This window comes from Triticum dicoccoides, chromosome 2B, assembly GCF_002162155.2.
Source record: "Triticum dicoccoides isolate Atlit2015 ecotype Zavitan chromosome 2B, WEW_v2.0, whole genome shotgun sequence".
In the NCBI taxonomy this organism is placed as follows: Eukaryota; Viridiplantae; Streptophyta; class Magnoliopsida; order Poales; family Poaceae; genus Triticum; species Triticum dicoccoides.
In genome coordinates this window covers 656,101,777-656,115,392 of record NC_041383.1, presented here as the reverse complement: position 1 = coordinate 656,115,392, position 13,616 = coordinate 656,101,777, and the positions used below count along the sequence as shown (strand labels likewise).

Genomic DNA, 13,616 nt, shown 5'->3' with positions numbered 1-13,616 from the left:
CTTGTTGTTACACTCGGCATGGTCTGCCCAGCATGGGTAAAAAAAGATTCTCAGACCCCAGTCAACTGCCAGCAGTCGACCGCGGTCTCGGGGACTACACCCAGTGGGGGCACTATGCGTGCCCCCACTGGTTCAGAAAAATTTGACTCAACCTAGTCGACTCAAGCAGAGAAGCTATTTCCGATTGACTACAAGGAAAACACCCAGTGGGTGATTGGATGTGGAACGAAGACTCGTAGATGCACATAAAAGGTTCCAAAGCAATCATTTAAAGACATCATATGGGCAGTAAAGCGACAGTCGCGACTATCACTACTCAAAAGATCTGTTGGAGATCAACTAACCTTGAGGTTCGCCTGCAGCGCAGTTGTGGCCTTGTAAGCAACTTGACTGGCCTCATGCACCACTTTCATCCGTTCCATCACAAGATTCACTTGGAGAAGAGCTTCCCGGGCAGCACTCGACGGATGCTCCGAGGTCTGGATGTAGTGAAGAGAGATGCCGGCAATACAGTCGGAGAAGCTACAGGATCAAATCTGTGGACTTGTACCGGAGCAGCAGGAGCCTAAGCAATCGACCCTGACGGGCGGTCAGTCGATAGCAGATTGGCGAATGTGACGCTGGTCCAAGCCAGATCTCCGGATCGCTCGACCACCGGCTCAAGCGTCTGTCCCTCATTCGCCTCCCCGCTCGAGGCCTTGCCCTTCCTTCTCCTCTCCCTTGGAGGCACCTCCTCATCATCATCGTCCGGAAGAGTAACGATGTTCTACGGGACTATTACAAAAACGATACCAAGAGTTTAGTCCACCAATATATCAATCAATAGAATAAGTTCAAGTTGAGAAAGGCCTACCTGCTCAGGAAGAGGCCGCGTCATCAACTTCCTCGTCCCCAGGGGCCTTGTCGACATCCATATCAGTCACAGAAGTCGCAACACTGAAAAAGTTCATAGTCCACTCGGTAACAACAGAAGTATCAATCGGAGGAAAGAAACACAGAAAGATAGAACACTCACCCAGAGGCGACTGGAACGTCCATCTTGATCTTCGGCAAGGTTTTCCGAGTCTTCGAGGGCACAACCTTGGGCTGCTTGGCAACCTTCTCTGTCGGCTCCAGAGTCAACGTCCGAGTGCGCTTCTGCGCCTGGGTACTGGGAGCCGCGGTCTTACCATGCTCGTCCGCTGGATCGAGAAAATGTTTGGATCAACGCTCCAAGCGTGGCGGCGAGTCGACCCCCTCGTCGCCACCCGCCTCGTCGCTCTCCTCCTCGTCCTCCGGGGAACTGCCAGTCGCCGCTCTCGTTCGCGCTATCCTCCCCCTCCTGGTCCTGCTCCAGAATTTTCTCATTGTTGGGCATGGAATACATCTCGGTATAAACCTAAAGAACAAAGAGTCGAGTGCACTTCAGTCGTATCTAGAGACATATGCAAGATGCACAAGAAAACAGTCGGTGGCAAAAGTTCGAACCTTGTCTGGTGGATTGTTGTCGCTGAATGGGACGACCCTCCTGGCTCCCCTGGGGTTGTCCTTGTTTCCCGTGATGCTCTTCAACCACATGGCTACCGTCTTGGCCGGGACTTCCTCCGGATGAACCCGAGCAGTGTCATTGACACTAGAGTACATCCACATCGAGTGATCCTGAGCTTGAAGCAGTTGGATGCGTCGACTGGGAAATACCTCCAGCAGGTCCATTCCAGTCACGCCCTGATTGATCAGCTGAACCACCCTCTCGACTAGCATGTCCATCTCCACCCTCTCCGCAGCAGTCACTTTCGGTAAGGAAGGAGTCTGAACACGATCGAAGGAAAAGGGGGAAAGTCCAGTCGATTGGCCCGGAGGGGCGACGTCCTGGCAGTAGAACCAGGTCGACTGCCAGCCCCAGACCGACTCAGGAAGGGTCATGGAAGGGAAAGAGCTCCTTTTCCTCTTATGGATGCCCAAGCCCCCACACATCTGGATAACATGTGTTTTCTCGTCGTTCGTGTTTGCTTTCTTCACCGACTTGGAGAGGATAGTGAAGATGTGCTTGAAGAGGCCCCAATGCGGTCGACAACCAAGAAAATTCTCGCACATGGACAAGAATGCCGCGAGGTATGTGATGGTGTTGGGAGAAAAGTGATGAAGTTGGGCCCCGAAGAAGTTCAGAAGACCTCGGAAAAAAGGATGCAGAGGAAGCGAAAAACCACGGTCGATGTGGGTGGCGAGCAGAACGCACTCACCCGGTCGCGCCTACGGCTTCGTCTCCCCCTCCGGCAACCACGCAACACCGTGGGCGATCAGCCCGGACTCAGCTAGCTCGACCAGGACTTCTTGCCAAAGCAAGGATCGGATCCAGTCGCCCTGGATTCAACCCGGAGGCAACGCCGACCGCGCCGACGACCCCCACTTGGTCTTCTTGCCTTTTGCCGCTCCCGCCGCCTTTTTCACATGTTCTAGCATCGCTGTTTTGTCCTACACCATGGCGGCGGGGCAGCGACGTCAAGGACGGAGGAGCCGGATGCAGTGGAGAAGCAGAGGAGAAGGGGAGAGAATGGACGCGCACAGTGCAGGCACCTCGGCTCCATCGCCTTTTAAAGGCCCACTTCCGAGTGGCTGACGCGCGGGCCTGGGTGATCCTATCAAATCCCACAACAGTCATGCGCTGGATACATGGCGGAAAAGGTGGCGCGGAGATCGAGGCACTCCTGCCTATCCATCTTGCCTGCTGCGGCTCGCCCCGTCCTACGCGCTTCCCCAAAATTTTGAATCCCATAGAATCCAGGATACACAGTAACCAATCACGCCGAAGATCTCGCACCAGAAAGCAACAATCGATAGACGATGCTACAAATTCACTCGACAATTTCTGAATCGATCAAGGCGACTGGAACGAAGCTGAAGTTCCAACATGAACCTCCCGTTCAGCGCAAGTATTTGTGAAGCACAAGGGTTGAAGCAAGATCCACTTCAACGTTCTTTCCACTCGGACCTCAATCCGTTCGGGGGCTAGTGATGAGGATATAGACCTAGGGTAGGGTCATAGGCCTGACTAACATACCCTACCCAAGGTCACTACCCTGGAAGCAAAGGAGCTCAAGAGACAACAGGGAGTACCCAACGAAGACGTCGAGTGCAATCCACTCGACCAATCATATCACTTGGATATCCCTCCTTCCCGAATACCACTCGACCATACAAGAAACCACTCGACCTATGAAAACCAGGAGTCACACGGAACCGCAACGGTCATGCAATCACTCCGTAGTCTTCATGGGCATTAATGACACTTATGGCAGGCGTTATCAGTAACGTCCCTCCTTTATGTACATTGAACCCTCTGTAATGGGGGATGGCTGGGGTCCTGGCGCACTCTATATAAGCCACCCCCTCCTCTGGCACAAGGGTTTGCACCCCCTGTAACACACACGCATATACTAAAATCCAGTCGACCGCCTCCGGGCACCGAGATGTAGGGCTTTTACCTCCTCCGAGAGGGGCCTGAACTCGTAAACACTTGCATACAACCTCACTGTAGCTAGGACCTTGCCTCCTCCTACGTACCCCCTACTCTTACTGTCAGTCTTAGTACCACGACACTAAGGTGCATCAGCATTATTTCCCTGAGAATCTTTCTCAATTCTCTTAGGGTGGCCCTCAGGATACAAAGGTTCATGAGTCATTCTACCAACTCTAGTTATAACTCTAACACCATTATCATTTCTCTTATCATTTAATTCATTGAGCAGATCATTCTGAGCCTTAAGCACTTGTTCTACTTGAGTGGTAACCATCGAAGAATGTTTACTAGTGAGTTTAAGTTCACCCTTAACTCTAGACATATAATTTCTCCAGAGTCCAATCATATAAGCATTACTTTTCAATTGTCTACTAACATAAGCATTGAAATTTTCTTTCTTAGTCATAAAGTCATCAAATTCATCCAAGCATTGGCTAGCAAACTTAGTAGATGGGATTTCAACTTTATCATATCTATAGAGAGAATTTACCTTCACTACCTGTGTCGGGTTATCAAGACCGTGTATTTCTTTAATAGGTGGTATATTAAGGCCATGTATTTCTTCAACAGGAGGTAAATTCTTAACGTCTTCAGCTTTAATACCCTTCTGTTTCATAGATTTCTTTGCCTCTTGCATATCTTCAGGACTGAGAAATAGAACACCTCTTTTCTTCAGAGTTGGATTAGGAGTTGGTTCAGGAAGTTTCCAATTATTTTCATTTGCCAACATATTATTCAATAGCAGTTGAGCCTGTTCAACTATTCTTTCCCTGAAAACACAACCAGCACAACTATCCAGGTGGTCCTTGGAAGCATCGGTTAGTCCATTATAAAAGATATCAAGTATTTATTTTTTCTTTAGAGGGTGATCATGCAAATCATTAAGTAATCGGAGAAGCCTCCCCCAAGCTTGTGGGAGACTCTCTTCTTCAATTTGCACAAAATTATATATTTCCCTTAAGGCAGCCTGTTTCTTATGAGCAGGGAAATATTTAGCATAGAAGTAATAAATCAAATCCTAGGGACTTCGCACACAACCAGGATCAAGAGAATTAAACCATGTTTTAGCATCATCCTTTAATGAGAACGGAAATATTTTAAGGATATAGTAGTAGCGAGATTTCTCATCATTAGTAAACAGGGTGGCAATATCATTCAACTTAGTAAGATGTGCCACTATAGTTTTAGATTCATTACCATAAAAAGGATCAGATTCAACAAAAGTAATTATCTCAGGATCAACAGAGAAATCATAATCCTTATCAGTGACAAAGATAGGTGAAGTAGCAAAAGCGGGATAATGTTTCATTCTAGCATTCAGAGACTTTTGTTTCAACTTAGCTAATAATTTCTTAAGATCAGATCTATCATTGCAAGCAAGAAAATCTCTAGCAAATTCTTCATCCATAACATAATCCTCAGGAACAACATGCATTTCATATTTAGGGGGAGAACCTTCATCATCACTTTCATCAATATTATCAGTTTCAATAATTTCATTCTCTCTAGCCCTAGCAAGTTGTTCATCAAGAAATTCACCTAATGGCACAGTAGTATCAAGCATACAAGTAGTTTCATCATAAGTATCATGCATAGCAGAAGTGGCATCATCAATAACATGTGACATATCAGAATTAATAGCAGAAGCAGGTTTAGGTGTTGCAAATTTACTCATAACCGAAGGAGAATCAAGTGTAGAGCTAGATGGCAGTTCCTTACATCCCCTCGTAGTTGAGGGACAAATCTTAGTTCATTCGTCTTTCAAGTTCTTCTAGTGATCAGCAGATATAAATCCCAAGTGACTCAAAGAATAAAGCTATGCTCCCCGGCAACGGCGCCCGAAAATAGTCTTGATAATCCACAAGTATAGGGGATCGCAACAGTTTTCGAGGGTAGAGTATTCAACCCAAATTTATTGATTCGGCACAAGGGGAGCCAAACAATATTCTCAAGTATTAGCAGTTGAGTTGTCAATTCAACCACACCTGGATAACTTAATATCTGTAGCAAAGTATTTAGTAGCAAAGTAGTATGGAAGTAATGGTAGCAATGGCAAAAGTAACGGTAGCAGTTTTGTAGTAATTGTAACAGTGGCAACGGTAAAGTAACTAAGCAAAGAACAATATGTGAAAAGCTTGTAGGCATTGGATCAGTGATGGATAATTATGTCAGGTGCGATTCCTCATGCAATAGTTATAACATAGAGTGACACAGAACTAGCTCCAATTCATCAATGTAATGTAGGCATGTATTCCGAATATAGTCATACGTGCTTATGGAAAAGAACTTGCATGGCATCTTTTGTCCTACCCTCCCGTGGCAGCGGGGTCCTATCGGAAACTAAGGGATATTAAGGCATCCTTTTAGTAGAGCACCGGACCAAAGCATTAACACTTAGTGAATACATGAACTCCTCAAACTACGGTCATCGCTGATAAGTATCCCGATTATTCTCACTTCGGAGTTAACGGATCATAACACATAATAGGTGACTATAGACTTGCAAGATAGGATCAAGAACTCACATATATTTATGAAAACATAATAGGTTCAGATCTGAAATCATGGCACTCGGGCCCTAGTGACAAGCATTAAGCATAACAAAGTCATAGTAACATCAATCTCAGAACATAGTGAATACTAGGGATCAAACCCTAACAAAACTAACTCAATTACATGGTAAATCTCATCCAACCCATCACTGTCCAGCAAGCCTATGATGGAATTACTCACGCACGACGGTGAGCATCATGAAATTGGTGACTGAGGATGGTTGATGATGATGACGGCGACGGATTCCCCTCTCCAGAGCCCCGAACGGACACCAGATCAGCCCTCCCGAGAGAGTTTAGGGCTTGGCAGCGGCTCCGTATTGTAAAACGCGATGAATCCTTCTCTTCTATTTTTTTCTCCTTGAACTTGAATATATGGAGTTGGAGTTGAGGTCGGTGGAGCACCAGGGGGCCCACGAGGCAGGGGCACACTCTGAAGGGGGGGGGGGCGCCCTCCACCCTCGTGGACAGGGTGTGGGCCCCTGGTCTTGATTCTTTCACTGATATTTTTTATTAATTCCAAAAATAACTTCCGTGGAGTTTCAGGTCATTCCGAGAACTTTTATTTCTGCACAAAAATAACACCATGGCAGTTCTGCTGAAAACAGCGTCAGTCCGGGTTAGTTCCATTCAAATCATGCAAGTTAGAGTCCAAAACAAGGGCAAAAGTGTTTGGACAAGTAGATACGACGAAGACGTATCACGTTTCAATTGCCTACCGACATAAGCATTGAAGTTTTCTTGTTTAACAATAAAATTATCAAACTCATCCAAGTATTGACTAGCAGACTTATACGAGGGATATCACCTTCATCAAGTCTATAGAGAGAATTTACCTTTACTACCTATGTTGGGTTATCAAGACCATGTATTTCTTCAATAGGTGGTAAATTCTTAATATCTTCAGCTTTAATCCCTTTTTCTTTCATAGATGTCTTTGCCTCTTGCATATCTTCAGGACTGAGAAATAGAATACCCCTTTTTCTTCGGAGTTGGTTGAGGAGTTGGTTCAGGAAGTGTCCAATCATTATCATTGCTCAATATATTATTCAATAGCAATTCAGCTTGCTCAACAGTTCTTTCCTGAAAACCCAACTAGCACAACTATCCAGGTGGTCTCTGGAAGCATTGGTTAGTCCATTATAAAAGATATCAAGTATTTCATTTTTCTTGAGAGGATGATCAGGCAAAGCATTAAGTAATTGGAGAAGCATCCCCCAAGCTTGTGGGAGACTCTCTTCTTCAATTTTCACAAAATTATATATTTCCCTTAAGGAAGCTTGTTTCTTATGAGCGGGGAAATATTTAGCAGAGAAGTAATAAATCATATCTCGGGGACTACGCACACAACTAGGAGCAAGAGAATTAAACCATATCTTAGCATCACCCTTTAGTGAGAAAGGCAACAATTTAAGGATGTAGTAATAACAAATCTTTTCCTCATGAGTAAATAGGGTGGATATATCATTCAATCTAGTAAGATGTGCCACAACAGTTTCAGATTCATAGCCATAAAAAGGATTAGATTCAACCAAAGTAATTAACTCAGGATTGACAGAAAAATCATAATCCTTATCAGTAACGCAGATAGGTGAAGTAGCAAAAGCAGGGTCATACTTCATTCTAGCATTCAGAGACTTTTCTTTCAACTTAGCTAACAGTTTCTTAAGATCATATCTATCATTGCAAGCAAGAAAGTCTCTAGCAGTTTCTTCATCCATAACATAACCCTCAGGTACATCAGGCAATTCATATCTAGGGGGGGAATCTTCATCATCAATTTCATTAATATCATCAGTTTCTCTCTAACCCTAGCAAGTTGTTCATGAAGAAATTCACCTAATGGCACAGTATTATCAAGCATAGAAGTAGTTTCATCATAAGCATCATACATAGCAGAAGTGGCATCATCAATAACATGCGACATATCAGAATCAATAGCAGGTGTAGGTGTCGCAAGTTTACTTAAAACAAAAGATGAATCAAGTGCAGAGCTAGATGGCAGTTCCTTACCTCCCCTCGTAGTTGAGGGGAAAATCTTCTTTCATCTTTCAAGTTCCTCATAGTGATAAATAGATATGAATCCCAAGTGACTCAAAGAATAGAGGTATGCTCCTCAGCAATGGCGCTAGAAAATAGTCTTGATAACCCACAAGTGTAGGGGATCGCAAAAGTTTTCGAGGGTAGAGTATTCAACCCAAATTTATTGATTCGACATAAGGGGAGCCAAAGAATATACTCAAGTATTAGCAGTTGAGTTGACAATTCAACCACACCTGAAAGACTTAATATCTGCAGCAAAATATTTAGTAGCAAAGTAATATGAAAGTAACGGTAACAGTGGCAAAAGTAACAGTAGCAGTTTTGTAGTAATCGTAATAGTGGCAACGGAAAAGTAACTAAGCAAAGATCAATATGTGAAAAGCTCGTAGGCAATGGATCAGTGATGGATAATTGTGTCGGATGCGATTCCTCATGCAACAGTTATAACATAGGGTGACACAGAATTAGCTCCAGTTCATCAATATAATGTAGGCATGTATTCCGAATATAGTCATACGTGCTTATGGAAAAGAACTTGCATGACATCTCTTGTCCTACCCTCCCGTGGCAGCGGGGTCCTAATGGAAACTAAGGGATATTAAGGCCTCCTTTTAATAGAGTACCAGATCAAAGCATTAGCACTTAGTGAATACATGAACTCCTCAAACTACGGTCATCACCGTGGTCCCGATTATTGTCACTTCGGGGTTGCCGGATCATAACACATAGTAGGTGACTATTGACTTGCAAGATAGGATCAAGAACTCACATATATTCATGAAAATATAATAGGTTCAGATCTGAAATCATGGCACTCAGGCCCTAGTGACAAGCATCAAGCATGGAAAAGTCATAGCAACATCAATCTTAGAACATAATGGATACTAGGGATCAAACCTAACAAAACTACCTCGATTACATGGTAAATCTCATCAAACCCATCACCATCCAGCAAGCCTATGATGGGATTACTCGCGCACTGCGGTGAGTATCATGAAATTGGTGATGGAGGATGGTTGATGATGATGATGGCGACGGATTCCCCTCTCCGGAGCCTCAAACGGACTCCAGATGAGCCCTCCCGAGGAAGATTAGGGCTTGGCGGCGGCTCCGTATCGTAAAACGCGATGAATCCCTCTCTGATTTTTTTCCTCCCCGAAAGTGAATATATGGAGTTGGGGTTGAGGTCGGTGGAGTCCCAAGGGGCCCACAAGGCAGGGAGCGCGCCCTGCACCCTCATGGACAGGGTGTGGGCCCCTGATGCTGATTCTTTCGTCAATATTTTTTATTAATGCCAAAACATGTCTCCGTGGATTTTCAGGTCATTCTGAGAACTTTTATTTCTGCACAAAAATAACACCATGGCAGTTCTGCTGAAAACAGCGTCTGTTCGGGTTAGTTCCATTCAAATCATGCAAGTTAGAGTCCAAAACAAGGGCAAAAGTGTTTGGAAAAGTAGATACGTTGGAGACGTATCATGCACCATCCCGCAACTAACTCATTAGTCATATTGCTTGCAAGGCTTCTTATGATGTGCATTACCGAGAGGACCCAGAGATACCTCTTCGATACTCGGAGTGACGAACCCTAATCTCGATCTATTCCAATCCAACAAACACCTTTGGAGATACCTATAGAGCATCTTTATAATCACCCAGTTATATTGTGACGTTTGATAGCACACAAGGCATTCCCCGGTATCCGGGAGTTGCATAATCTCATAGTCGAAGGAATATGTATTTGATATGAAGAAAGCAATAGCAATAAAACTGAACGATCAATATGATAAGCTAACAGATGGGTCTTGTCCATCACATCATTCTCCTAATGATGTGATCCCATTCATCAAATGACAGCACATGTCTATGGCTAGAAAACTTAACCATCTTTAATTAACGAGCTAGTCTAGTAGGGCTTACTAGGGACACCGACTTTTGTCTATGTATTCACACATGTATCAAGTTTCCGGTTAATACAATTCTAGCATGAATAATAAAAATTTATTATGATATAAGGACATATAAAATAACAACTTTATTATTCCTCTAGGGTATATTTTCATCAAATTAATACATCATGCATATAAAGAAGGAATAAAAAGCTGATTGAAGTGTCATTATGATTGCATGCATGCAAAGTATTAAATAGGTTGCTATTTTGAGAAAATATCATTAACTTTTGTCTCGATTACTGTTGGTGGCCTTGTATAGATGTAAAGTGTATTTTCCATAGTGGCCTTTTATAAGTAAATGGAAGGAGTATACATTTCATTCACAAATCGGACATAGGATTCGTTAATCGGCTCAATGGTATTCGTGATTACGTTTTGTGAATCAAAGATGACATATTATTTTTTTGAGTGGGAAAGATGGAAGTATATTTGTAAGAATAAAAGATCAAGAGAAAACGTCTGATCAAGCAGTTGGGCCGCCCCAGCTAGTGCCACTCCCCTCCCATGATAAGAACCATGGGATGCTGGAATAGTGATTTGAACTGTTGAAGTCCCTCCCCATTTCTGTCCAACCTCCCCGATAAGGGCATGTACATCAGTTTAGATAGCTGTTGTCTATAGATTACCTCCACGTCACTTTATAGACGGTACAGAAGACACCCGGTAAAATACGATGTCTATTAGACGATCTGGCGCATCCACCCATGATCTGGAGTTTTGGTTGTGATGTGGTTGGTTAGTTTCGCACATAAAGAAAAGAGAAAATAAGTTTTTCTAGGAGCGTAACAGGCGACCTATCCATACAACGGTAAAAAAGGTGTTGGTAACCAGCCGATTTTATGGGAACTGACCGTCTTTATTTCTACAGACGGGCACCTTCTCCTTCCTCCGTCTCTCTCTTCCACGTGGTTGAAAATCCTAGTTGGCACATTTTACAGACTGCTGACTATATACTGTTGTACATGCCCTAAGCTGATGAGAGCGAAACCACCTACCGCCACTCCTCACTTCCTTCCTCCAGCCAAGCCCCACGACCTTCTTCTACCGAACTGCTTCTGGTTGCCCCATGTCTTCTCAGCGTCGTGTGCATGCTGGTCCATACCGGTTGTTGCTCTTTCCCATCTCCCAGCGACACATCCATGCCTCTCCTTGACGGTGCTATTAGTTGACCGATACTCCATCTTGCCTGCAATTAATGGTGACGGAGATAGCACGGTCTAGCAGCAACGATGAGGTCATGAAGGACACCCATGTTCCTATGGGTTCGCCCTTGGGTCACAAATCGGGAACGAATTGAGTGATCAATCTAGATCGGAGTTCGTCAATGGTTTGAGCGAATCAGGTAACTATGATAATATGGCCCATTGATTTCTTTCTCATTTTGAATTTGTATGCTCCATATTTGTGTCGTACACACATCGGATAGCGATCGTAGTACACACAACATATTCGACACAACACCGGAGGGAGGTCTCTCCTCTCTCATTTTTTTTCCTTTTTCTGGTGGGGGCCGTCATGCGACATTTTTTTCTCAACTTTTTTACTATGAAAAGCTCCAACATTATGAAATCTTGATTTTAAAATATCCAAATTTGAAAGTTCAAAATCTGGAAGTTTAACTTTTCTAAAGTTGAAAAATTCTGAATGTTTGAATCATCGCCGGAAGTTCAATTTTTTCATCATTTTGCTCTCTTGAACTTCCTGAAATTGAAAATTCCAAAAAAATCTCAAATAAAATATAGTGCTATTGCATAACGCTTGTTCAAAAGATCCCCAAGTGTAGAGCTGATCATGCAACGCCCTTGCAAGGGTTTTTTGGAATTTATTCTTTACAAATATAAATCTATTTTTCATGGTAGAATCAAACAAAGGGAGTGACTACCTATCATGTGCTAAAATATTTTTCTACCGTTCAGTGAAATACGCTAAGACCACTGGGTTGAAATCCAACAACCGTTCCTTCTTCGTCCTCTGTTCATCTTCCCGGAATAGGCATTCACGCCGCTTTATAAATAAAACAGCCATCAAATCCAAACAAGAAATTCAAGTGTAGAAAAATAAATAAGAGGCCGTTGGCACAATTATACCCAAATGCGAAAAGTGAAGTTCATCTTCTTCCTGCTCCCACCAGCGCCACCCTTGCCTTGCTTTTGGTGAGTTCATGTCTCAGCCACGTCGGCAACTCTCTAATCTGAATGGGTCGGTGTGACCACGAAATGCCCCCCCCCCCATGTATTTCGTCAAGCCCCGGACTCGTCTCAGCTTGCGACACCACGGCCAACTGTATCATTGCTGGCTCCGTCTCGCTCCCTTCTCGGCCTCGCCTGCGGCTCCATGTCTTACCGTCGCCCTGCCTGGGAGCTCCCAAGCTGCGCTTAAAGAAGGTGACTTTTTTTTGCCGATAAAAAGAAGGTGACTAACGCCTGAAATTTTTTCAGTGGCCAGTCAATTTACAAACGTGTCAAAAAAACATCTGGTCCTTGGAGGACACATTTGGCCGTGGCTGATTTCACAAAGAAAAGGGAAATCACGCCGGTTGCTCTTTCCATCCTGCATGATCTCAGTTCCCCCTTTTTAATTTCCGAACCAAATTCTTCTTTTTTGAGTGGAAACACACTCATTACTTAAATAAAGTTGGGGATCTCGTCTGCTAATACGTGCAATATACAATCAGGAGGTGCACCTCGCCATTCCTGACAACACTCCTCACCTACAGCTAGCTTAGCTAAAATATGAGCAGCTCGAACCGAATTCTTGCCCACATCACATCACATGGAACATCTTGTGTCCGATCGATCGATAAACATGTATCTTTGTATTTATTGTATATAAATGAATGTGCTATTTCTTTTCTCTGCGTCGTTTCTGGGGACGGACGGAGCCAGCAGAGCCATAGCAGGGGACCAGCAACGTCAATTTGGTTGTGTGTACGTGATGGGCCAACGCGTGTTGCATGCAAGGAAAAGTGCTGTGGTAACGCACGCACGCCTAGTCCCTGGCTTCGCACACACATGGCAACAGCTATGCTCACGCCATTCTTCTGCCTTCTAATTCCACTCCCGAGTTGAAGCGTACATGCACCCCGCAAAAAAGAAGAAACGTGGTCTATGCACCACCCCCGGCCCGGCTTATATCTCACTCTCGCCCGCTCCTAAGTCTCATTCTCAAGTCATTCTGTACACTCATCCCCCTCCTCCGGGCTCTAGTCGTGTTCCTTTGAACAAGAGAAAATCCTCTGCTGGTTACGACAGCGGCTCCCTAGTCGGTGTTTGCTTTGAACCACGGAAGAGCCTCTACTGCGTGCTGTATACTCCGCCGGATTGTCCTTTAATTCAAGCAAGGCAAGCAATACATACATATCTCGTGCATCTTTTTTTGCGAAATATATCTCGTGCATCTTAACTAGATCTGTTCATGTCTGATGTCCCTGATGTTTTCAGCGATAGATCTGATTTTATTCTCCAGACGCTATATTTTCTAGTGCTAGATCTGATTTTATTTTCAGTCGCTATATACTCATCTTTGGCCCATCTTTATTAACTTCTTGTACATGTTCAAAAATTACGCAAGGCAA

At 44.1% G+C, this 13,616-nt stretch overlaps 1 protein-coding gene across 1 annotated transcript in view; it reads left to right on the top strand.

Annotated features, from left to right (window-relative positions):
* The first annotated feature begins 2,071 nt into the window (after positions 1-2,071).
* The window catches only part of LOC119361110, a 35,843-nt gene continuing 24,298 nt past the window's right edge, over positions 2,072-13,616 (top strand). Inside the window, exon 1 of the mRNA XM_037626478.1 lies at positions 2,072-2,091. Coding sequence (XP_037482375.1) covers positions 2,072-2,091 — 20 coding nt within the window. The remainder of the gene's footprint in view (positions 2,092-13,616) is intronic.